The sequence below is a fragment of the Hemitrygon akajei genome, chromosome 13 (assembly GCF_048418815.1).
Source record: "Hemitrygon akajei chromosome 13, sHemAka1.3, whole genome shotgun sequence".
In the NCBI taxonomy this organism is placed as follows: Eukaryota; Metazoa; Chordata; class Chondrichthyes; order Myliobatiformes; family Dasyatidae; genus Hemitrygon; species Hemitrygon akajei.
In genome coordinates this window covers 36591973-36614968 of record NC_133136.1, presented here as the reverse complement: position 1 = coordinate 36614968, position 22996 = coordinate 36591973, and the positions used below count along the sequence as shown (strand labels likewise).

Here is a 22996-nt window from a genome sequence, read left to right as displayed (position 1 = left end):
TACAGTGAAAGATGAAAAAGCAAAATCTTCAGTCATCTGCCTTGTTATATGCTTATGGAAGAAAATGGCAGGAAGTGAACAATGCAATCAAGGGTGACATCCTTCAAACGGTTCATGAAACGGTTCTTTCACTTTGTTTACTTCATTGTTTTCTTTCAAATATGCTTTGTCTACTGCTGGAACCAGTGATCTACATTCTGATGGTGTATTTTCGGGCCGACTGAGCAATCTGGAGCTCTGCTCTCTCTGAGGGAGTTTGGTGAGCTTTCAAGCGAAGCGTGCAGCCTGGAAGCCAAGAAGCCTGATTCAATCACCATTCTGCCAGTTGAAGTGTTGAGGAAGATTGAAATCACAGAGGCAAGAGCGGAAGGCAGGCAGTTGCTCAGTGCCGTCTACCTGCGCGTGAATACTCCTTTTCTCCCGCTCACTCACTGCTCCCAGAGGAAGGTGCCCATGTATGAATCGCTTCTCTCTCCATCTCACTTGGTGCTGCCGAAGGAGGTGTGCTGGAGTCCATGGGTCTTGGACAAGGTTTAATCGACACAGTGTGTGGATTGGACTCTGTAGTTCACACGTGATGTATTTCTGGTTTCTTGTCACTCATGTTTTTATTGCAGCTGTTGTGTGCAATTTTGATTTTGGCCTGCTATGGTCTGCAGATAGTGAGGAACTGAACTAAGCTGAATGGAATTTGCCTGGATTCTTTTGACGTCTGTGTGATTTGGTGTTTTGTACTCTGTTTTTTGTGCGTTTTTCTTGCTGTTCATGTCATTTGTTCTTTTTACATATGGGGTGGGGGGTTGACGTTTTCTTTAAACAAATTCCATGGTTTTTCCTTGTTTTGTGGCTGTCTCTTCGAAGACAAATCCCAGGGTTGTGTACTGCGTACATGCTTTGATAGTAAGTGTACCTTAAGTTTTTGATCTTTGAATCTTCGATGTTCAATGTCAACTCATTTTTGGGATATGTTGCTACATTGAGGGAAACTTCCATTGTGTTTGGTGGCATTACATGGGTACCAAATGTTATACACTCAAAGCAGAGCTGACAGCTCAAATGTGGACTGTGGACTAAGTGGTACAACAGCAGAAATATACAGCACAAGACTCATAGCTTGGCATATCCCTCACACTATCCTCACTATCAACCAAGAGGATCACACGTTTCAAAAAAGGACTGCAGAAGGGCTTGCTGGGACCAGCACAAGCCATATTAAAAAAAGATGCCAATCAATGAAGTGACATTATGTGTGCTAAACAACAAAAGTACCATGTCATAGACAGTGCTAAAGGATTTCACAACCAATGGATCAGGTCAATATTCCATAGTTCTGTCACATCTTTGCAAAATACTAGTAGACAAGCAAGTGGCCAGTGGATTTTTGAGGCTCCAAGAATATAATATTCAAACAAACAATCAGCCATGATCAGCAGACACAAGGGAGTGCATAAACTCCTCTTGTTATCATTTTCTATGTTTCTAACAACACCTGTAACCTCCATGATTGTTTGGCTCAGCATCTGAGTGAAGAACACCAAGAGTTATATGCATGTTCAGCCAGAAGGATGATCTATCTTGATTCCTTCCTGATCTTCTCACCAGCACAAAGCCCAGTTCCCAAACAATTTGCTTCACTCCACATATCAAGAATGGTCCAGAGGACCGGATACAGTAAAAGTTATGGGATGTAAAAAAAAGACTCCCCTGTAGCACTTAAGACTCATGCTCCAGATATAGTTATCTCTCTAGCCATACTCTACTTGTACAAATGCAACTCTGGTATCTCACTAATTATGTGGAAAATTGCCCAGGTATGACTTATACTTTTCTTCAAAAGGCATGAATAATTGAATCAGGCTGATTACCATCTATCAGTCTATATTCAGTCATCAGCACAGTGTGAACCAAATCATGGGCAATGCTATCAAATGATTCTTACTCACCAATAACTTTCCCAGTATAAATAGCTCCACCAGGCTCACTGACCTCCAGCCCACATCACAGTCATGGAGATGAAATGAGTTCCATGGAGTGTTTGACCACGTGTGGTATCAAGGAGTTTTGGTAAAAATGAAGGCAATGGCCATCAAAGGAAAAATGTTCCAATGGTTGGAACCAACCCTTACACAAAAGAAGGTGAATGTGATTGTCAGAGGACAGTCATTCCTGCACGAGGACATCAGTGCAGGAGTTTCTAAAGCCCATTAATCTTCAATAATGGTCTTTCATTATACACAGCAGAATAGGCATCTTTGCTGGTGATTGTGAAATGTTCCTTTCTATAGACAACTTCAGAATAAATGAAATAGCCCATGCCTTAATGCAAGAAGACCTACACAACACCTAATGGGCTGACACAATGCCTGTGTCAATGGACATCCAACAACCTATTCTTGACATTCAATGGCATTACCATCTCTAAGTCCCCTACCATTAACTAGATTTTCAATAGCACCAACTGCATTAATATATGACTACAGTAGTAGGTCAGAGGATTGGTATCCTGCAGAGGCCAACACACTCAACCAGCCACATGGCACAAGTCAGGAGTGTGGTGGAAAAATCTCCACATGCCTGGCTGAGGCAGTCCAAATGACACCCAAGAAATTTTGCAACATTCAGGACAAAGCAGCCCACACAATCTGCTATCTATTTCACTAGCCTCCATAGTTATTCCCTCTGGTTGCACCACTACTGGTATACTGAGATTGGAAGGATTTAATGGAACATCCTAATGAGTTACAGCATTACATTTTGATAATACAAAATGTACTGTTACTCACTTAGGTTGTTCCAACACCACCTTCTAAACCTGAGAGCTTGGGAATCCTAGAGCTCTTCAGACATGCATTATGAATGTACCCTTACTAGAAAGCCTGCAGTGGCTCAAAAAGGCAGTTCACCACCATCTCCTCAAGAGCAATCAGGATTGCGTAATGAATGATGGGGTTGCCAGCGACACCCACAATTTCAAAAAAGAACTTCACATAGACTGTTAGGTTATAATGGCATTAGACATCATGAAGCTGTTTTAATTTGTTACTTTATACAGAAATAGCATTGTTTGATTTTGGCAAAATGTAGAAAAATGTCAAAGGATTATTTGCAAAGTCACATAAAATGAAGCAAGAAGTGGAACATTTTATATATTTTAATGTCAAGAAGTACAATGAAATAAAGGCACAATAATGTCACTGAAAGACTGGCCCTGATGTTAAATTGTTATTTTCATTGAGCTAGTATACTAAGGAATAATGTACTCCATTTATTATTTTCTCTCACACACACTAGATTTCACTCTTGACATTTCAATATGTTTTACAAGAACTTTTTCCACTGCTGCTACTGAACCTTCATATGTAATTTTTTTTCAGTATGAGTGCTGAAACAACTTCTTCCTAGTTTTCAACAGAACATAAACAGCAATCATTTCCAGTATGCTTGGAATTCTCTGGTCAGGATCACAGAATTACAATATGTTGGATCATTTATTAAAAAAGAAAGGAACATTTCAAATCATTGTACTTGTTTTCAAGTGATCTAGTTCATTTCAGATATTAACAGTTTGCCCTAACTGTAGACACTCTGTTGCGTCTCTATCTGTTTGCCAATAGCTAAAGAAAGGATATACCATGGAAGCAGAATTACTAATTAACATTTATTTTTCAGTGCTTACTGGCATTTTTCAGCATGCCACTCACTATACTATAGCAAGATCCACATACTAGGATCTGCCCTGCTGAAGTCCTTAACTAAGAAGATTTGTCAAACAATAACAGAATTCAGAATTCTACCAAAGCTCTGAGTTCTTTACTTTCATCTTCTTAGTTGATAAACCTATTGAACCCTCTAAATTACCTTGTGTGGTAACAAAAAACTTTATTGCAAGTCACTCAATGCATTTTTGTAGAAAAACAATGATTGTTACATAAGATAATGTAGCTCTGTGCATTCTAAGACCACTGATTAGGGAGCGGGATTTTTGGATTCCCTCCAGTATTCTTTCTGTTGAGAATTGCATGGTTTTCTGTGCATTCAATTTAATCATCAGCAGCTATTTTATAAATGGCTCATGAATATATAAAAAATATAACTTTTGTCCAGATGCTGTTTTGTAAATGGCCTTTAACTCTATTTTACAACTGCAACTCAAGATGTCTGAATGGTCAAGAAATTTGAGAGGCACTTTGTATACTCTGGGATAAGTTTGTAATTTCCAACTGATTTTCATGCTGGGAAAATGAAACTATGTGTACATTTGTCGACTATGGAGATTAGGATAAAAACAACATCTGGAAAAATAACACATATCTGCTGAATTAAAGCTGAGTTTTAAAAGCAGCAAGTTCAAGACTTCCTGCATGAGACTACACAGAGGCTACATTTTGGAATATGGGAAATTTGGTTTTTAGGCATCTGGAAGAAATGCTGCATTTAGTAATGGGGTCAAAGGATGTAGTTCCATTTTAAGACAAAATGCATATGCGTTTCCATAAAAATCAATGTAGAGAATGTTGATAATGAATCGAGAATTAAGAATGTAATGTTTCATAAACTTAAGTTATTTCCTATGCTATGCTGCCGCATGTGCCCTATTTCTACAGTTCAGTAGATTACAAACAGTTAAGAAAATAATACAGAAGTTTCGCTGTGATTGCTATATGCCACTTTTTTGAATTTATGGACTGTCCAATAAATGGGGTACATTATTCTTCATTGTTGGCTGAGTGAGAAAACAACAGAATAGAAGCAGTAAGAGGAATCAATGGAATGCTGTAATTCTGTTTCAATGCTGTTCTTATTGGCATCATTAAAGTTCTCCCAGCCAACAATGCCACTTGACCTTTCCTTCTTCCAGTTTTAAGTTCTGCATTCAATATTCTAAATTGATTGGATGCATTTTCTTTTAGTTTGTATGCCAATTTATTCATAAACGTACATTGATTTGTCCATTTATGAAGTTTGATGTTTTATGAGACACTGGTTTTTATTAATGCCTACTTAGTTGTAAAGCACAGTGGGATGACTTAAGGCTGGGAATGATGATATGCAACTGCAAACCTTTGCTTCTGGAATGGCAAAGCCACTATTTGTACACACAACAGATCCTGCGGATGCTAGAAATCTTAAGTAACACACACAAAATAATGGATGAAATCTGAATGAAATCTGATGAAAATCTGATGAAATCATCATCTATGGAGGGGAATGAACAACTGACATTTTGGCCGATACCCTTGATCAGAATGCATTAAGACTGTTTATTCCCCTCCACAGATGCTGCCTGACCTGCAGAATTCCTCCGGCATTTTGTGCGTGTTCCTTTATTTTTACAGTTATTTTTAGTTTTGTTCAATAATTTTTCTTATACAGGTTGACCACTGATTTTCTGGAAACTGATGGTTTGGCATCCCTTTTAATTCGGATGAAATTATGAGACATAGTTTAATGGGCGACCACCAATGGCACTGTGTGTAACGCATGCAGCACCATTTGTGACGAGACTCATTTTGACAAAACCATGCTATTTATATTATTTACATTGCACTTGTTGGCGGTAGCCCCAATATTTTGTGCTAATTTTGCTTATTTTATGTAAATTTAACCCTAGCTATGGCTTCTAAGGTAAGTGCAAGTATCAGTGGTGGTGTTTAACGTAAACATCAGTCCATATCGATCCAAGAGAAGGTTGAAATGTTGAAAAAAACTGGACCAAGGTGTTTCTGTGCATGAGCTGTGTGGCTTATATGATATTGGTTCATCAACAGTGTGTGATATAAAGCACCAAAGAGAAAAAAAATTGCAATTCAATGCAAACAGTGATTCGCTAAAGCAAATGAGCATTAGAAAAACTATGAAATTTGGTAAGAGCACTGAGCATGATTGAGTGATGATTGAATGGTTTCACCAGCGTTGGAATGATGGACCTGTTGAGCAGAATGATAATGAATCAAACTAAGTTGTTCCATAAAGAACTTAAATTTGAACATGCGTGTGACTCTAGTGAAGGATGGCTTCAAAGATTTAAGAAATGCCATGAAATGTCCATGCATAAAGTGTGTGGAGAAAAACGCTGTGCAAACCATGAAGGAGCTACTGAGTACATGGACAAATTTGTGAAGCTCATAGCTGACGAAAACTTCAGTCCTGGCGAGGTGTATAATGCTGATAAAACTGCACTATACTGGGGATGCACACCTAGGAGAACATCAGCAACAAAAGAGAAGAAGATCCCACAGGATTCAAACAATCGAAAGGCAGAGTTTCCATCAATAACTCACGCCGAGACTTGGGAAGTGAGATATCGGCTTTTATTGACTGAAGGACAACACTACATCCTGGGGAAAATGAGGGAGAGCAGCAGGCCACAGTCGCCTTTATACAGGGGTCTGTGGGAGGAGCCACAGGGGTAGTCAGCAGGGTCTTGGGAGGAGCCACAGGAGCAGTCAGACAGGTATATCTAGTTCACCACATTCACCCCCCCTTTGTTTAAAAAAAAATTCCCAAGCATATTTACAGGTTAAGTCGATCAGGTGGTCGAATCGTTCGCTGCGATCTACGTAGCTCCGGCTGCAATTGCACAGGAGCCGGAGGTGATGACGGCACAGGTGCCGGAGGTGGTGTGTGCTCCGAAGGCGGAGAGTGGGTTAATGCTGTCCCAACAGGAGGTGTCAGGGACCCCTCGCGTGTGAGCGAGGGCCCTGGAACAGACGCATACGGAGTCTGTGTGGGGCACGGTGCGTGCGGAGTCACCTCGGGTACAGGGTGCATAGTTACCGTGGAGTGCTCGGGGTAGTGGTCTGCTGCTCCGGCGGGCGCCAGGTCGCGGACAGAGACCGTGTCCTCCCGCCCATCAGGCAAGACCACGTAAGCATATTGGGGATTAGCATGCAGGAGGTGAACCTTCTCGACCAGTGGTGAGTACTTATTACTCCTCGCATGTTTACGCAGCAGCACTGGCCCCGGGGACGTCAGCCAAACTGGCAGGGTGGTCCCAGTGACAGACTTCCTGGGAAAAGAGAATAAGCGTTCGTGAGGGGTGGCATTAGTGGACGTACACAACAGGGAGCGGATAGAGTGGAGTGCCTCAGGGAGGACCTCCTGCCATCGGGAGACTGGCAACCCTTGTGACTTAAGGGCTAAAAGTATGGCCTTCCACACTGTGGCATTCTCCCTCTCCACCTGGCCATTCCCCCGGGGATTATAACTCGTGGTGCGACTAGTAGCTATGCCCCTAGCAAGCAGGAACCGGCGCAACTCGTCACTCATAAAGGAGGACCCTCTATCACTGTGGACATAGCAGGGATATCCGAACAGTGTGAAGAGCTGGCGCAGGACTTTGATGACCGACGTGGTAGTAGTGTCGGGGCAGGGAACGGCAAAGGGGAATCGCGAGTACTCGTCAATAATACTGAGAAAGTAGACATTGCGGTCGGTGGAGGGAAGGGGGCCCTTAAAGTCAACACTCAGTCGCTCAAAAGGGCGGGTGGCCTTGACAAGCTGCGCAGTGTCAGGACGGTAGAAGTGCGGTTTGCACTCAGCGCAGATCTGGCAGTCCCTGGTCATCGTCCTGATGTCCTCCAGGGAGTATGGCAGGTTCCGGGCTTTAATGAAGTGATAAAACCGGGTGACCCCCGGGTGGCAAAGTTGGGCATGAAGGGCATACAGCTGGTCGAGCTGGGCACTAGCACACGGTCCCCGGGATAGGGCATCAGACGGTTCATTGAGCCTGCCAGGCCGGTACAGGATATCGTAAGTATAGGTGGAGAGTTCTATTCTCCATCGCAAAATTTTATCATTTTTGATTTTGCCCCGCTGTTGGCTGCTGAACATGAACGCAACCGAGCGCTGGTCGGGGTTCGGGGTGTATGTGCGTGTGGTAACGGAGTATATGGCGAAGTCCCACCAAACTGAGGATTCCTGACAGTGAGTGGTGGGAGGGGCCCGTCATATGCCATAGTCACACTTTCGAGGTGGCTCTGGAAATCCAGCCCCAATAGCACAGGTGCGCACAGCCGAGGCATGACCAGGAACGCAAAGTTCCGATATTCTGTGCCCTGCACCACCAATGTCGCTACACAACCCACCTGGATGTCTGTGGAATGCGACCCTGAAGCCAAGGTGACCCTCTGGCTTACCGACCGTGTCACGAGTCTGCAGCGTTTCACTGTGGCCGGGTCAATAAAACTCTCAGTGCTGCCCGTGTCAAACAGGCAGCGAGTCCTGTGCCCCTCCACCAGGATGTCCATCATCGACCTTGCGAGCTGGTGCGGGGCGCTTTGATCGAGGGTCACGGAAGCCAGCGTTGAACGGGGCGTGTCGAGGGCGGGGCCTGGTGACGCCGGCAAAGATGGCCGCTCACATCCGGGCATGCAAGATGGCGAGGCGGGGGCGGGGCCTGGTGACGCCGGCAAAGATGGCCGCTCACATCCGGGCATGCAAGAGGGCAGCTCCCAGGTCTCAGACGCGGCGCTGCTCGACCCCGGGCGCGGTTTAGATTTACAGACCTTGGCGAAATGGCCCTTCTTCCCGCAGCTGGAACAAGTCGCTTCGCGCGCCGGACAGAGTTCCCGGGCATGTTTCCGAAGCCCACAAAAGTAACAGAGTTTCATACCTGGCGAATTCGTGGGGTTTGAGATACCGCGACTGGCTGCGGCGTTGGCGAATTCGCTCGGAACCGGGGAATGGCTCGGTTGGACTTCTTCGGCGTACAGTTGCGCAGCCTCTATCGAACTGGCCGTCTCTATCGCAGAGCGTAAGGTAAGATCAGCTTTTTCCAGCAGCCGCTGGCGGATACACACTGACCGAACCCCAGTCACAAAAGCGTCTCGGACCAAGAGTTCCTTATGCTGTTCCGCTGTGAGCGCTTTGCAGTCACAGTCCCGCGCCAGTATCTGTAGCTCGCTGAGGAATTCAGCAGTCGACTCCGTAGGCCGCTGTTTTCGCGTGGCCAAGCGGTGCCGTGCATAAACTGGATTTACTGGCCGCAGGTACTGTCTTCGGAGGGCGGCAAGCGCCTCCTCGTAGGTGGATATGTCCCTGATGAACGAATAAACTTTTGGGGCGACCCTCGAGAAGAGAAGTTTGTGCCGAACAGCCGAATCGGTGGCACGAACCTCCTCTAAGTACGATTGGAAGCACACCAGCCAGTGATCAAAGGCAAGAGCTGCTCCAGGGTCTCGGGGGTCCAAGTCTAGGCGTTCTGGGCGTAAAGCGGTTTCCATGTTGTAACTTTCAGTCAATAAAATTGATGCACCATCAATAACTCACGCCGAGACTTGGGAAGTGAGATATCGGCTTTTATTGACTGAAGGACAACACTACATCCTGGGGAAAATGAGGGAGAGCAGCAGGCCACAGTCGCCTTTATACAGGGGTCTGTGGGAGGAGCCACAGGGGTAGTCAGCAGGGTCTTGGGAGGAGCCACAGGAGCAGTCAGACAGGTATATCTAGTTCACCACACACACCTAGGAAAACATCAGCAACAAAAGAGAAGAAGATCCCACAGGATTCAAACAATCGAAAGGCAGAGTTTTAGGAGCATTTTAGGGTGCTCCAATGCAGGAGGTACTCACAGGTGTATACCATTGGTGATCGGAAAAAGTAAATGCCCAAGGGCCTTAAAAGTTGTTAAATTTTACCAGTAACAAATTGTGCAAATGAAAATGGCTGCATTACTACTGATATTATGTTAGAGTGGTTTGAAAAATATTTTGTGCCAGAAGCTAGACCACATTGCAAATCTGTAGGGCTACCTGAAGATTGCAAAATTCTTCTTATTTTGGATAACTGTTCAGCTCAGCCCAAAGCTGAACTCATGTGTTAGGATAATGTTTTACAGTGTATTTACCACCAAACTGTACATTGCTTATCCAACCCCAAGACCAAGGAACACCGTGCTCTCTAAAGGCCAAGTATTGCTCATTTTTCATGAAAATGTCTGTTAGATACGGTGAATACTGGCAACACAAAAGAATGGCTGGCGTAAGTTGTGGCCTAATCAACACATACAACACGCTGGAGGAACTCAGCAGGTTGGGCAGCATCCGTGGAAATGAGCAGTCAATGTTTCGGGCCGAGTGTTGACCACTCGTTTCCACGGATGCTGCCCGATCTGCTGAGTCCCTCCAGTGTGCTGTACGTGTTGATTTAACCACAGTATCTGCAGTGTACTTTGTGTTTATTATAAGTTGTGGCCTGCCTTGATATTTGATAATGCACCTGAAGAAAAGAGTGACGATTTTACAGGATTTTGTGTATCAAGGGAGAAAGTAGTTGTTCATAGTTTGCTTGAGTATGCCAAAAGTGTTGCAGGACTTGCTTTCAAAGATATGGCAAGTAGACTTAATGAAGAAAATCTATGTAAGTGGATGATTGCTGACATGAAACACCTGTTATGTGTCACCTTATGGACTCGGAACTTATAGACAGTGTTGATAAAAACACTGCAAGTAGTGAAGATGGCAGCGGTGATAATGAAAAGGATGAAACTGAAAGATTTATTGTTGACAAATTAACTGAGTTGGGTGATTTTATCAAAGGCTTAGAGAAACGTACTTTCATGATGGAACACGAGCTAATGAATTTTTATTTGATGCAAGAAAAATTACACAGGGAGAGATCAGAACACATGAAACAACTTCACTTGGATGAAACCTTTAAAAAGATAAGCATATACAGTCCATTTCTGTTATTATTATTGCGTGACCTCTTTTAATCCGGCAAAAAGATTAATCTGGCAAGACTCAGGAACTGTATATATGAGCCAAAAGCAAAATGTTGTTTTACCAGATGTCCCTTTCTTAAAAAGCATTAACAACTGAAGCAACACTTTTGTAATGTTCCTTATTGTGCTGAGGAGCTAATATGTAACAAACACAATAAAAAGGAAATGGAGTAGAAATTCTAGAATAAATAACAGAAGATGTATCTAAAATGATTCTGTGGAGAAGACTATTTTAAGCAGGGTGTAAGGACGTTAGGAAATCATGTGGAAGTAATTAAATCACAGAATCACAGAATGATAAGAAGGAGAAGGAAGTCCTTTAATTCTTTAAGAGCCTGGTTGCCCTTTCCCTTGTCTTTTCACCCATCCTTTCTTTTTTCTCCTAAGTATTTCTCCAACAAGTTTTTCAATGATACTTTTGAATCTAATCCCACCATACTTTCAGGAGGTACAGACTGATCATTTTCCATCATCTGAGACTGAACATAAAAAAGCAATTGGCTGTATCTTTTGATTAAATGCAGCCACTTTCTCTTGGAGATGTCAACTTTTACCTGTGATGTGCAGTTTAGAATCTCTTGAGCAGATGTGTAAAACCTGAACTTCCACATGGCAGAATTTCTTTAAGAATATGATCGAAATAATTGAGAAATAAGGGAAGTCTACTATTATCTTTCTGGAGCCACATACTGGTAGGTGTGGAAGGTACAAAAAGAAATGGGAAAATTTGTAAATATTATGGTGAGGGAAAATAAGTGGAAATCTCTTGAGGAAATGGTAAGAGCAATCTGAAAAATGGGACAGGAGTGGTATTTTGAATAATGAAGAGATTTGTAGACTGATATTTGTTAAGTAATGAGGTAAAATGTTACTATGGATTGATGAAAATGTAGAACTAACATTATTGACATAGAACAGGTGCAAACGGATGAGTGGCCTTCTCCTGCTCCTATTTCAGGCATTCCTATAGTTGTCATAGATAGTATTAAAATGGTTTGCAGAGGCATATAAGAAAGTCCTCTGCAATGAAGTGTTGGCTGTAGAGGAACACAGTGGGTCAGGCGGCATCATACAGGGATGTGGGCAGTTGATGTTTTGGGTCATTTGAGTTTCTTCAGTATTTTGTGTGTTGCTCCAGACCCCAGCATTTGCCAGTCTCTTGCGCCTCAAGAAAAATTATCTTGTTTATTTTGCCAAATGACAATCTAGTTGTGAGCTATTTTATAGATCTGCATTGTCTGCAGTGAAAACACAAAGTAATGCAAAAATAAACCCCCAGGTAAAATTGGAAGTCTCAGCCTGGAAATGCATTTATGGAATCACTATTGTTACGAATGTGCCACAACGCTGAGGGGCCGAAGGGTACAAAGTCGCCCCCTCCTTTTTGAGAATTGCAAGATCGCTATTAATTCGGGTCTGGGACCCAGGAAATGAGAGAGAATCCACAATGTGTCCTGGCCTCAGCGAAACAAAAACCCCTGATAATGGCTATTGTCTCTTGGAGACGGAATTGTGTATTGAGTACTGTACTATTCATTGAAGCCCTCAGGGAATGACCAGAGTGGTCTGGTTGAGGGATTGCATCATCCCAACCTGATTGACATCTGAGACCCCGTGAGTAAGGATAAAAGAGGGTCTGGGGAACAACCCCTTTAGACGCACCAGGAGAAACACTAGAAATCCCGTGACAGTGTTTAATAGCGACAGTCGGTGAGGGGCTCGTGTGCGTCCTTCCCTTGCCTGGGATTGGCGGCCTCACCACGGAAGAACAGCTTTAGCTAAAGGAGAGGCCACAAGTGAACGGCCACACCAACGGGACTCCCGACGGATCAAAATCATAAAAGGAATCGGCAAGTTTTTCTCCCAAAAATCTCTCTCTCTCTCCAACCAAAGGCTGCAGCCTGCATGAACTGAGTGCCTTTTATATTTCCATCGGACAATACATTATCCCCTAGACAATGGTAGAGCTTATTTCTTATTGATTATTATTATACCCGCACTTTTAGATTTAGTATTGATGACGTATATTATCTGTATATTTGCATTGATATTATTTTTGTGTATTTTTACCAATACTGTTAAAAATAGTATCATCAGACTTCAACGGACCTCTCTATCTTTGCTGGTAAGTGACCCAGTTACGGGGTTCGTAACACTACGCACAACTTCTTTCAGTATATCACCAAATGGAGGCACACGATGATTATATAGCCTGGTATGGTAATGTAGCATGTAGCAACCTGAAGCCTTTCTCCAGAGGTCCAGCGAACTGATATGGTCATGTTTGACAGAGGAAATCTCGAGGCTGTTTGAGGCTTTTTTTTCACACGGGTCATCATCATCCTTGCCTGAGTTTCTTACAGAGGTCAGTTTTAGAGGGCACAATACTTTCTGCAAGAAGACTCTTGACCGTTCATACTCTGGATTGGGTAGACAGTGCTGACCAGGCATCCAAACCACAACTGGGGTACTGCATATAGAAACACGAGAACTTCTGTAGATGATGGAAATCCAAAGTAACAAACACAGAATGGAGGAGAAACTCAACAGGTCAGGCAGCATCTATGGAAAATAGTAAAGAGTTGACGTTTCAGGCCAAGACCCTTCTTCAGGACTGAGAAGGAAGCGGGAAGATACCAGAATAAAAAAAGTTTGGGTGGGGTGGGGTGAAAGAGGCTAGCTTCAAGATGATAGGATGATAGGTGGATAGGAAAGGTCAAGGGTCAGAGAACAAAGAATCTGATTGGAGAGGAGCGTGGAGAATAGGAGAAAGGGAAGGAGAAGGGGACCAAGGGGGATGTAATAGGCAGGTGAGAAGCAGAGAAAGGACAGGGTGGGTAATAGAAGAAGTAGGGGAGAGAATTTGTTTACCAGAAGGAGAAATCGAGATTCATGCTGTCAGGTTGGAGGGTACCCAGACGAAATATAAGGAGTTGCTCCTCCACCCTAAGGGTGGCCTCATCTTGGTATAAGAGGAGGCCGTGGATTGACAGAATGGGAATGGGAATGTGAATTAAAATGTTTGGCCTCTGGAAAGTCCCAACTGTGGCAGATGGTGTGGAGGCGCTTGACAAAGCCATCCTCCAATGTTCAATGGGTCTCTCCGATTAGAGGAGGCCACAATCAGAGCACTGTACACTTTAGATAAGATCTGCAGGTGAAATGTTGCCTCACCTGGAAGGGCTGTTAGGGGCCCGGAATGGAGGTGAGGGAGGTGGAGTATGGGCAGGTGTAGCACTTTGTCCACTTGCACGGGTTGTGTACAGACCTGCCTTGGTTTAATGAGGATAATTCGGTCAATAACAGTGGAGTCACCTGCGGCAAAAAGCATTAGATTTCCCCTTTAGATATTCTCATGTTCTTCAAAGAGCTTCATCCCTGGTATTTTAGATAGATAATTTAATTGTCTGTGTTTTGAATATTGCTATTGAAACATTAGTTAGAACATAAAACACAGAAATCTACAGCACATTACAGGCCCTTCGGCCCACATTGTTGTGCCGACCATGTAACCAACTGTAGAGACTGCCTAGAATTTCCCTACTGTATGGCCCTCTACTTCTCTAAGTTCTGTACCTATCTAAGAGTCTCTTAAAAGACTCTCTACCACCATTTTCAAGACAACGTAGATGCAGCTGCCATTCTATCACCAGGATGCCACCACATGCCCAGATATTTGGAAGGAGGTCACAACAAATAAGTCCAATCCTATACTCTTATAGTGGTTATGAAGACTTTCATACGTAAAAAAATATCAACAGCCATGCATATCATGGACTTCTAGAAGATGGACTACTGAGTATTTTAATCTGCTTCCTACATGGCAAGTGGAAAATACATTCATTGCAGACATCTCCATTAGCATGTTACCATTCACTGAAGACAAAGTCTAGGCTACAATCATTTAAATTACATTGTTTATGGTACACTGTAATTTGTAGGCCTCTAATCTTTTGACTGTAAGTGGCATGCCAGAGAAATTAGAACATTATAGCAAAAAAAAATTACAACTCAAAATCAAAACATTTGTTTTCAAATAGATCAACACATTGTCTTTATACATACTGTAATGCAGTTAATAGTTTGCATTTGGAGTACTAACCTGGCATATTCAATTCCAAGAGCTGTTTTTGTTTCATTTCCACCCCCTTGCTTTATCTCTTTAGCAACTTCTAGGAGATCCTCAGTTGTGCTAAATTGATTAAGACTGACTTCATGTGTGACTTTGAAGCCATACTGTATAATTGCAACCTAAATTATTGACAAATAAAAGAAAGTTACTTCATTGAAATCACAAGCACTGATCTTTCATTTCTTCTACATGAAAATGAACCTTAAGAAGCTGTTTAATTGCTTTCTTAAGCCAGAAAAATGGCTGTAGTGTCAGTTGCTGTCAATTTGGCAGTATTTAATATAGTAATGAAAACCATGATTTCTTAGCTAAGCTTTCAACTTCAGTTCTGGGGTTCAACTTACAAGAGCTTTTTTCTTACACTTTAAGACCCATATTACTTTGATAATTTTCTGCACCAAACCCTTGCTACTTAATTCAATAGGCCTAAAGAAATATTCACTATCCTCCTGCTCTGACTTGGATATACAACAAATTGATCACCATTTAAGCTAAAGAGCATAGTAGAATTTTAGCATGGTCCTGTAATAAAGGGGGATGTCACCAAGTGAATTAAAATGACAGTGGAGAGATGGAACTGAAAAAGATAATCTAGAATATTGGAGTTGCCATATCTTCAACCTTTTTCCGTGGTAGGTAGGATTGGTGAGACCAGTAGATCTAGGTTATCAAACTGCAACCGTCTTTCTGGGATCTAGTCCAAGGTCAAAGAAAAATCTTTTATTTTCATCTTGAACGAATGGAACAGAATGGAGACAGGATGAAATTATCATTGAAAATATAGCAAAGAAGCATGCAGAAACAAAGTAAATTGAAAAGGACAGAAATAAAGAAGACCTATGCTGAACTAATACCTGTAACATTAAAGAAATAGAAATAAAGCATTCCAGAAACATAAACAGAAAAAGAATGCTGAAACAGATTAGTTCTTGTAGAAATAGAAACCATGTTGAAATGTTAAATAACTCCTTCACATTTGGCTTCACAATCGAAGAGAATGCTTATAATATTACGAAGAAGTAAGAAAAACTAGAAAAATATAATGAAATAAAAAATAGGTAGGGTCCTTCAAAGAAAATCAGTTAGGTCAGATCAGTTTGTATCAGATCTCTGGCATGACAAGCTTGAACCATATGTATAACTTCAGCAGCTGTTTGTCTTGACACCGGAGGAAATTATACTATATAACAGGAGGACCCATAGTCAGGGGTAGGTATTGGAATTTGAAGTTAATGGCTCTTGGTGGAACCTACAACTTCACCTTTAATATTAGGGTATGAATATATGCATGTGTTTTACAGAGTGGTGCCCCTGCTTTGTGACTCCGAATGGATGTCCTTGCATGTAGAATTAATTCTTCAGTTCAAGCTTCCAGAAATAATTTAACATCTGAAAGCATGCTTTGGAGAAATCTGAAGTTTCAAAGTCATGGCTGTTCAACAGTAAGAGTTATTGAAATAAATCCAGAAAACATTTGGAAAACTCAAAACATGTTCCAGGATGTTGTAAAGGAATAAAATGAAGCTGTCATTTTTTTTAATTTAAAAAGACAAAAAATTGGCACATTCTTTATTGGTAGTCGTGAAGTATAATGTCACAATTAACAGAATTTAACAACTCAAAATAAGTGATATTAATATATTGGGTGTTTTCAATATAAGTAATTTTTCATGAAGATGAAAAGCTTCTTTAAAATATTAGCATTATTGGGCTATTTTAATATATAAACACATCACCATACTTGAGTGCTTGACTTTTCCCTTGCAAGACAAATGCTGGAGTTTCCTTTTAAGTATTATATTCCTGCCAAATGTTTACAACATCGAGGTATGCAGAGGTGGATTTCAAGAGGATGCAATGATAAATAAATCAAAATTACAGAGAAAGGCCATGGAAGGTTGCCATAGCACTGTCAGTTAGGAAATTGTTGTAGTAGGCCCTTCTTGAAATAAGCTGTCTTGTTCAGTTTCCTCAATAAGGAAAGGTAGCTGATCAAGACCAAATGTACAAGAACAGCATTTATATAAAACAGAGAGACTCTAACTTGTAAGTCGGAGATTTTCCTGCTGCTGACTTTTCTTACAGTGTTCTTACAGAATAAGTATTGTAATAGTGCCACTAATAGCAACAAACAGAATTCACATTTTTTGCAGTAAGTGAGCTTCATGAAAACCAATGATTTTTACATTAATTTCATTTACAAATACAGGGGGAACATATATAGGTATAAATATGCTGAAACCCATGATTCTAGCCTAAAGAAGACTGCAGGATTAAATTTACTTGGCAATTGTATCACTTAGATAAGTTTGGAGGGGCTACAGAACACGAGAGAACAATAATGAGAGAACTGATACTTAACACAATGAGGCAATGGGATACTGTAACTGATGGCTAGGAGCAACTGCTTGAGGCTGGCTTGTTTGTATGAGTGAACCTGGACTGTGGATGCAAGCTGGGTTTAAACAGGCTGCAGGTTATAGGTTGGAAATGAGTGACAGGTGATTCCTGTTAGCTAGGTGGAGACTGGGAAGTGCCTTCCTGTGCAGGCTTGACACAAATGGAAATCCCACCTATCCACTGTGGCAGAGATGACTTATTCCAGTGATTTTACCATAGTGTGATCAAATAAACCTTGTGCAATCGATTTCCAAGAAAGAATAACTTAATGCCAGTAGACACATGCAGACGATGAGCATTATATAATGAGATCATTTGTTTGTAATAGTAGTGTTCAATTTTTCTTTATTCAAATTTGTCTAGAGTCTGGTACCACCTTAAAATGAGGCACAAATGCTCAATGGACAGTTCTCCACCATGATGTTAATCTATCTGAAATGAATTAATTTCTCATGACTGCTAGCAATGTATAGGCATAGTTCATAATCCAAATATCCATAATCCATAGTCCATACCATAATCCAAAGGATGAACTAACATTCTCTATATATCCCACCAGTTTGTGCACTTTAATTCAATAAAACTGAAAAATAGGAACCTGTTCACAAACTTAAAACAGAAACTACTTGTTGGGTTATAAATCATGGGTTTAGAGAGAAACAGAATTAACAATTCAGATCATATGCCCATCAAATGAATGTTATACGTTAACTTTTGTTTTCTCCTACCGAAGATTTTCTGTTTTTACTTCAGATTTCCAGCAGTAACAGTATAACGCTTTCCTAATCAGTTTATGTAACCTCATTGTTGAATGAAGCACACCATGGTAGTTTATGATTTCAAACTCATCATTTTGAATTATTGTTAACTACAGTGGCCAAGCAAAACACTTTTGCATTTGGGATAGGCCAAACTTGCAGGCAATTTATCATCATGAGAATGAGTCCTTGTAAAGATCACAGTGTGAATAAGGACAACCAATTTTTTTTAACAAGTGTACATTTCTTCTTTCAGTTATTAGTCTCACGCTTGGAGCTTTAATGAGGAACTGTGTTGGCCATTTATCTCTAATAGGAATGATATAACAGGCTACGTTTGTAAATTCACTGAGGCAGGTATATAAAAAATACTGTAAAAATAGTCCCAAACAGAAAAAGAAACTGAACAGAAGTTCTTTATCTGTTGCCACTAGGAGAGACAATTTTGACATCAGATAGAACACAGAAATTGCATCAGAAGTAATTGCAACATATGATTGATGGGATAAAAAATTTGGCAATTTATTCTCCTAAACTGGCTTGGTTGACAACTGCTTGGACTCTTGTCAGGAGGTGGGTCTGCAGTTCCCCTAATGCTTTAGTGGCAAGGATGGACGAAACAGAAGCTTGGAATCAGGTGGCTTACCGACACTGTTAATGGATTAAATAACACTTCTGGGATAAGCCTTAATAACTTACAGCAGTCAGATGCCTTGAAAACTTGGCACTCTATAGATCAGTAAACTGCCATGAGTAACAGTCATAGTTTCCTGGAGTTGCAAGACTAAAAAGCTGAAATTAACTTTAACAATAACCTAGTTTTCAACAGATGGCACTTATAAACTCTCATTATTCATTAACCAGAGCAAATGTAGACAAGGAAGAGAACCGCAAGATCATTTCTTCTGAAAGGACAGTATAGTTGCAGGCCAGATTGGTGGAATGCTGTTGTGTCTGTCTGGGGAGGATAACTAAATAGTACAAGTTTTGTACTGGATCCAAACTGTAACATTCATTATCTTCTAAGTTTGCCTGATGAATGGATTCTTGTTGAATGCTGTCAGTTGTTTATAGATCACCGATACTGGCTCACCCTAGGCAAGTAAAATATGCTAAATTGAAACAAAATGGCAATAAGTGATGTAAACAAAACTGACTTGAAATCATTTCTAGAACTTGACTACATTTTTCTTCAAAGGAAGTATAATTCTGTTACACAATGTACTGCACCATTTCTATATTATTTCTCTCAGTGCTGTTGTTGCATATTTGACATTTAAGGTTTACTGTTGGTTTTTGTGGGAGGAAAATCAGTTTAAATGGTTTAATCAAGATGCTACACACTTTTTTTATGGAATTGCAGAGCACTGAAAGTGGGCATGATCTCAGTTTATTACAGTCACATGAAAAGATCATGGTTTGTACAGAACAGATCTAAATATATAGTAGTTTGCAAATACAGCTGGTGATTCAAGGCACGCTTAAGAAAATGAATGCTTTCTATTATGAGAAGAAAAGACCACTTAGTGGATGCATGCCTGCAGCATGTTCTTTTTTGAGCTTGGCCATGTCACACACGGCAAAAACAATAAGGCACTATTGTACATTTCAAATCAGATTCCAGACGACAAGGATGTAACCTTTTGTTTCTTGGCAGTTCTTCTTCCATTCACTTTCCGCTTTTTCTCCCGTCAGAATGCAGGGTTCAATCTTTAATGGCATTTTAGTTTGTGAGTAGGGAAATGAAAGAATCATACTCCAATGATTATCATTTGGGACCACTAGTGATCGAAAACTGCCATAACCTTTTGTATTCAACCTAACCACAGTTCAGTCATAGCAACTATACACATGAGCTACATTCAAGCTCCGCTCCAGATATCAAAACAGATGATCACCGATGACACTCCAGTCTAGTACTGACAGACTGATTAAATATTAGAATATACTCTTTCAGATGAGATATTAAAATATCCTCCCCATATATCCTCTCAAGATGATGTAAAAGTCTCCACGTTCCTATCCAATGAAGAGCAGGCAGGTTCATCCTTGCTTTCTCATTAATAATATAATCCTCAACCAATACTTTTGAAGCAGGTTGCCTGATCAATAATTTATTTCTACTTTTGAGATTTTATGAAATGAAACTTGGCTGATTCACTTCCTGAGTGACATTAATGATTTAATCCCCACCCCTGAATATATTAGTTGTTGGTGGAACTTTAGAATGTACTATAAAGCATCAAGCTCTTCCTTTATTGCCAAAGCAGGATGGGTGTATTGAAACTGTAATTATTCTATTTCATGTGCCAGCCATTGAAACAAATCTCCAGTACTGCTGATGGAATCATATGGTACACAAATAGGTTCAAATTGCTCATGAAAATCAAAATACATCCAAGATGCTTAATTCCTTTTTAATCCCTACATCATTAGCAAAGTGACAGAAAGTGCCATTTACTGTGCCACAAAGTGGTACTTGCTAATAATCAGTTTCAGTTTCAATATCACCAAGACCTCTCAGATCAAGAAATCATCTAGTATGGAATTGAATACCAGATGTGAGATGAGATTGCCTGACAAGGCAACATTTGAACCAGAATCAATATCTGAATCAGAATCTGAATCAGATATATTATTATTAATGTACAGTATGTTGTGAAATGTGTTTTTGTGGCAGCAGTATATTGTATAAGAGCATAAGAAATAGGAGCAGGTGTTGGCTATCTTAGAGCCTGCTCCACCATTCAATTAGATCATGGCTCATCTCCACTTACCTGCCTTTTCCCCATAACCCTTAACTCTCTTACTATGCAAAAATCTATCCAACCTTGTCTTAAATATATATACTGACATAGCCTCCACTGTTTCATTGGGCAGAGAATTCCACAGATTCACCACTTTCTGGGAAAAGCAGTTCCTCCTCACCTCGGTCCTAAATCTACTCCCCCAAATCTTGAGACTATGTCCCCTAGTACTAGTCTCACCTACCAGTGAAAACAACTTCCCTGCCTCTATCTATGCCCCTTCCATTATTTTATATGTTTCTATAAGATATCCTCTCATTCCTCTGAATTCCAGTTGAGTACAGTCCCAGGTGATTTAATCTATCCTCATAGTCTAACCCCCCTCATCTCCAGAATCAACCTGGTTGATTGCAGGACATAAAAATTACTATTAGTAACAATAAAAGATAAAAGTAATAAATAGAGCAAAAGAGGAATAATGAGGTAGTGTTCATGGGTTCTTGAACCATACAGAAATCTGCTAGATGAAGAGAAGAAGCTGTTCCTAAAGTGTAGAGTGTTGGTCTTCAGGCTCCTGTACCTTGTCCCTGATAGCAGTAATGGGAAGAGCACATGCTCCAGATGTAGGTTCCTTAATGATGGATTCCATCTTCTTGAAGCACCATTGTTTAAAGCTGTCCTTGATGGTGGGGAGGTTTTTGCCAGTGCTGGAGCTGGCTGAGTCTACAACCCTCTGCAGCCTCTTTTAAACCTGTGCATTGGAGCTTCCAGACCAGGTGGTGATGCAATCAGTTAGAATATTCTCTGTAGAAATTTGTTCGAGTCATACCATATCTTCTCAAGCTCGTAATGAAATATAGCCGGTCAAGATGGCACCAGCTAAAAACAATTCCATGGGTGACATATTCCAGATAGCAAAAATTTTCAATAATTTCACTTTTTCTACACCTTCTACTTGTTCTTTTTTGTCTTGTTTATGTTATGGAAACAGTTGGAGTCTGTGATCCAGAGCTTGAATTCGATTGAAGGATCCAGCACTGTGCTGCGTCTGGACAGCTGCCTCCTGGAGATCAGAGATGGGGGGGGTCGAGAAGGTCAGAGACCACCAGCTGACTCATGGAAAAGCCCAGAGTTGAGGCATGGGGTCGTGGATGACTCCATCCTGAAGTGGCGACGAAGATTGAAGCATCGAGGTAAACGTGGAGGAGGTCAGTGATGCCTTGGCGTGAGACAGTTGGCAGCCAGATTGGTGTGATCGGCCCTGGATTGGTGGTGTTCAGGTAGGGGCCGACGACGTTCAGCTCTGGACCCAGGCTGGCGGTCACTCTTTACAGAAGGACTGAGTTTGTGCAGCTGCACTCCTTGTATGCAGCGAAAAGACGTCTCCATATTCTGAGATTTATGTGATTATTGGACTGTACTTTATATTGGTTTCCTTCAGTTTTTCGGTGTTTTCTTTCTTGCGGCCGATTGGCGGGTGGGTGACCTATTAATTTTTTGTGTATAAGGGGTGATTGTGATTTGGTGCTACTGTCACTGTTCTTTTCTGCGAGTTAGGGTTTGGGGATTGTTGCATGTCCAGAATTGTTAATTATTCATGTGTCTGTTTCTTTCTGTGGGCAATGGGGCGGGGGTGGGGGTGAGGAGGTTTGGAGTCTGCAAATGTTGTTTCTTTTCTTTTCACGCTGTTAGAAGGAACATCGATTTCTTGAACTTCCAGTAATGCCTCCTCTCCCTTCCTTCACCATTCTCTATTCACTTTTCCCTCTCTCATCTTATCTCCTACCTGTCCATAACCTCCCATTGGTGCTCCCCCCCTTCCCTTTGTTCCATGGCCTTCTATCCTCTCCTATCAGATTCCAGCCCTATATCTCTTTCAACAATCAACTTCCCAGCTCTTTACTTCACTCCTCCCTCCCAGTTTCACCTATCACCTACTATCCTGTATTTCTTTCTCCCCCCCCCACCTTCTTACTCTGACTTATCACCTTTTTTTTCTTGTCCTGGTGAAGGGTCTCAGCCCAAAACACCAGTTGTTTACTCTTTTCCATAGAAGCTGCCCGGCCTGATGTGCTCTCCCAAATTCCCCTTCCTGAAGTCCAGAGTCAATTCTTTAGCCTTCCTGACACTAAGTGCAAGGTTTTTGTTGCAACACCACTCAACCAGCTGATCCAGCTCACCCCTGTATGGCACAAAAGAGCTCTGTTAAAGGTGAACTCAAGAAGGAAACACC

At 41.4% G+C, this 22996-nt stretch overlaps 1 protein-coding gene across 4 annotated transcripts in view; it reads right to left on the bottom strand.

Annotated features, from left to right (window-relative positions):
• LOC140737765 (integrin alpha-1-like) overlaps positions 1-22996 on the bottom strand; it is a 196820-nt gene that overhangs the window by 116873 nt on the left and 56951 nt on the right. For all 4 annotated transcript variants that reach the window (XM_073064394.1, XM_073064392.1, XM_073064390.1 and 1 more), the window contains exon 7: positions 14829-14977. In XM_073064394.1, coding sequence (XP_072920495.1) covers positions 14829-14977 — 149 coding nt within the window. The remainder of the gene's footprint in view (positions 1-14828; positions 14978-22996) is intronic.